Below are 2,327 nucleotides of genomic sequence, written 5' to 3' on the forward strand. Positions count from 1 at the left end.
CAGTGACAGCTTTTTTCTGAGAGTGTGTGTCACAATGTCATATTTTGTGTCCCTGGAACAGAATTCAATTCTCAAGAGATTATGAAAGATAATATAATAATAACACATTCTTCCTGTTTATATGACTTCTTTTAAACTTGTATACAAAAGTGATGTGCTTTGTTTCCACAGACTGTGTGGCCGTCTGCGCATGCGTTCAAATATACTTGTCTTTGGGGACAATTTTGTCCCCTGAAGTGAGTTAAATCTGACAAAGCCTCCATTTGTAAAAACGGTATAAAGTAAAAAGTAGATTTAGTATTCTATCTTTAATGCTAAAACGTATTATGTGTATATAAAATAGCTCTTAAACGCCTATGCGGTATGTTCAGGTTTAGATGCGCGTTCCTCAAACTTCCGCAAACTCTCTGGAGTCACTCGGTCAGTCATCATGTCCAACAATAACGCTAGCAGCAGCAGTGTGGCTGTGGCGCAGAAAGCCGTCAAACAGCTCAGACTAGAGGCCAAAATACGACGAATTAACGTACGTATGTCAACTTCAACAACAAACCTGGAAGAGTTTTGGATTTTGAGAGTTTGTGGATGAGTTTAGCCGGGCTGAGTTACTGCTAGTGCTAACGCTAACCGACAAAACAACACTTAAAACGCGTTTTAACTCGTGTGTGGGTAAATAGTTTCAGTTTTTTAGCGTCACAGCTTCTCCGAGATGCGTTTAAAGTGTTTTATACGAGTCTTACACTGCCAGAAGCGTATTTTAGGCTTAAAGTTCAGACAACTGTTAGATGTTGTTCCCCGTGCTCATTAATAATTCAGATATATGCAAACACAGAACTAACGCTCTGGTGCTACAATGGTACAGCGGTGGTATCAGATTTCAATACTATGTTGATTAGTATGTTACTTTAAAGAGAATTGTAAAACCTTGGAATGTGTCCAAACTAAACTATTTGTTTTTGTGTGCGTTACTGACTGCGAACAAAAACAGGATTTTAAAGACCACTTTAATACGAAAATGCAATTTTTATTTATTTTTAGCTTTATAATACGGTGCAATAAATTTCACTATTAATGCAATGTTTGCTAGTAGTGTTACACGATATACCGGAACTAAAAGGTATCGCGTTACCCCGCTTTTAAAAACGGTTATTGTGGAATAAAATTACTCCTAGCGTTGAATAATATTTTGGTTATATTCCCCACCCCTAGCTCATGCCCTAAGCTGATTTAGCAATGTTGCAAAGATCTATATCTGTAGGCTGTATCATAGACTGGTAGTTGCCCACCATAGGCCTGTGTGGGTTTTTTTTTTTTTTTTTTTTTTTTAATGCTCAAAAAGTAGGACAGGAACACTGGTCAAGTGAGAGAAAAACAGATTTACATTAGTTTAATGCTCAGAAGCAATCAGAACTTATAGAAAGCTTATTTCAACCATAAATGTAGTGCAAGTGAACAGGTTAAAAAACCTGTTGATTGATCGCAGTACATTAAGACGATTGTTCTAAAGTCTTTTGAAATGTTATGTTTAAATGTGTAAATTATGCATTAAATATGCACTAATTTGCATACATTTCCAGAACAGAATCCTGAACGTTAGATAAAGCCAGGTTCAGTCACTGATTAAACTGAAAGATTGTATATGATTTTTATCAGTACTATTGTTGTTTCTTGTTGTTTTTGTATAATGATTGTTTCTTAAGAAAATGTTATATTATTGTAAATGCATTGAATTGATATTGTTAATGTTACCATGAATATAGCCATTGTTGCGGATATGACATTAAAACATAAATAAATAAAGCCAGGTTCAGAATCCTTGTTTTCAACCCCTCTGTAAAAACCTTGAAAATATAGACAGGAATAAAGCTCAGGGGTGTGTGCACTCAATGGATATCGTTAAACATGTCGTCTTAATTGTAATCTCTAGGTTTCTCAAGCTGCCACAGACCTGAAGAACTTCTGCCTGCAGAACGCCCATAAAGACCCGCTGCTGTTGGGCGTGCCATCCAGCGACAACCCCTTCCGCCCGCCCAAGTCCTGCGGCCTCCTCTGAGCGACTCCTGTCTGATCACGCATAGGTTACCAACAAACTCCTGTCCTTCTAAAGCACCGTAGATGCGTTTAGTAAATGCTTACGCAATCATAATCATTTTAACATTTATCAGGCCGTCCAAGATGTATACGAGTTTGTTTCTTCAATGTAGCATTGCATCACTTGCTCACCAGTGGATGCTCTGCAGTGAATGGGTGCCGTCAGAATGAGAGTCCAAACAGCTGATAAAAACATCACAATAATCCACTCCATCGATTAATGTCTTGTGAAATGAAAA

At 37.5% G+C, this 2,327-nt stretch overlaps 1 protein-coding gene across 1 annotated transcript; it reads left to right on the forward strand.

The window, feature by feature from the left end:
* The first annotated feature begins 363 nt into the window (after positions 1 to 363).
* Positions 364 to 2,176, forward strand: LOC107709599 (guanine nucleotide-binding protein G(I)/G(S)/G(O) subunit gamma-5-like). Its single transcript, XM_016514113.1, has 2 exons — positions 364 to 523; positions 1,925 to 2,176. Exons 1-2 carry the CDS (start codon positions 431 to 433, stop codon positions 2,048 to 2,050), a joined length of 219 nt encoding a protein of 72 aa, XP_016369599.1. The 5' UTR covers positions 364 to 430; the 3' UTR covers positions 2,051 to 2,176.
* Positions 2,177 to 2,327: the final 151 nt, after the last annotated feature.

The sequence above is a fragment of the Sinocyclocheilus rhinocerous genome, unplaced genomic scaffold (assembly GCF_001515625.1).
Source record: "Sinocyclocheilus rhinocerous isolate Xijiao unplaced genomic scaffold, SAMN03320098_v1.1 scaffold836, whole genome shotgun sequence".
Classification (NCBI taxonomy): Eukaryota; Metazoa; Chordata; class Actinopteri; order Cypriniformes; family Cyprinidae; genus Sinocyclocheilus; species Sinocyclocheilus rhinocerous.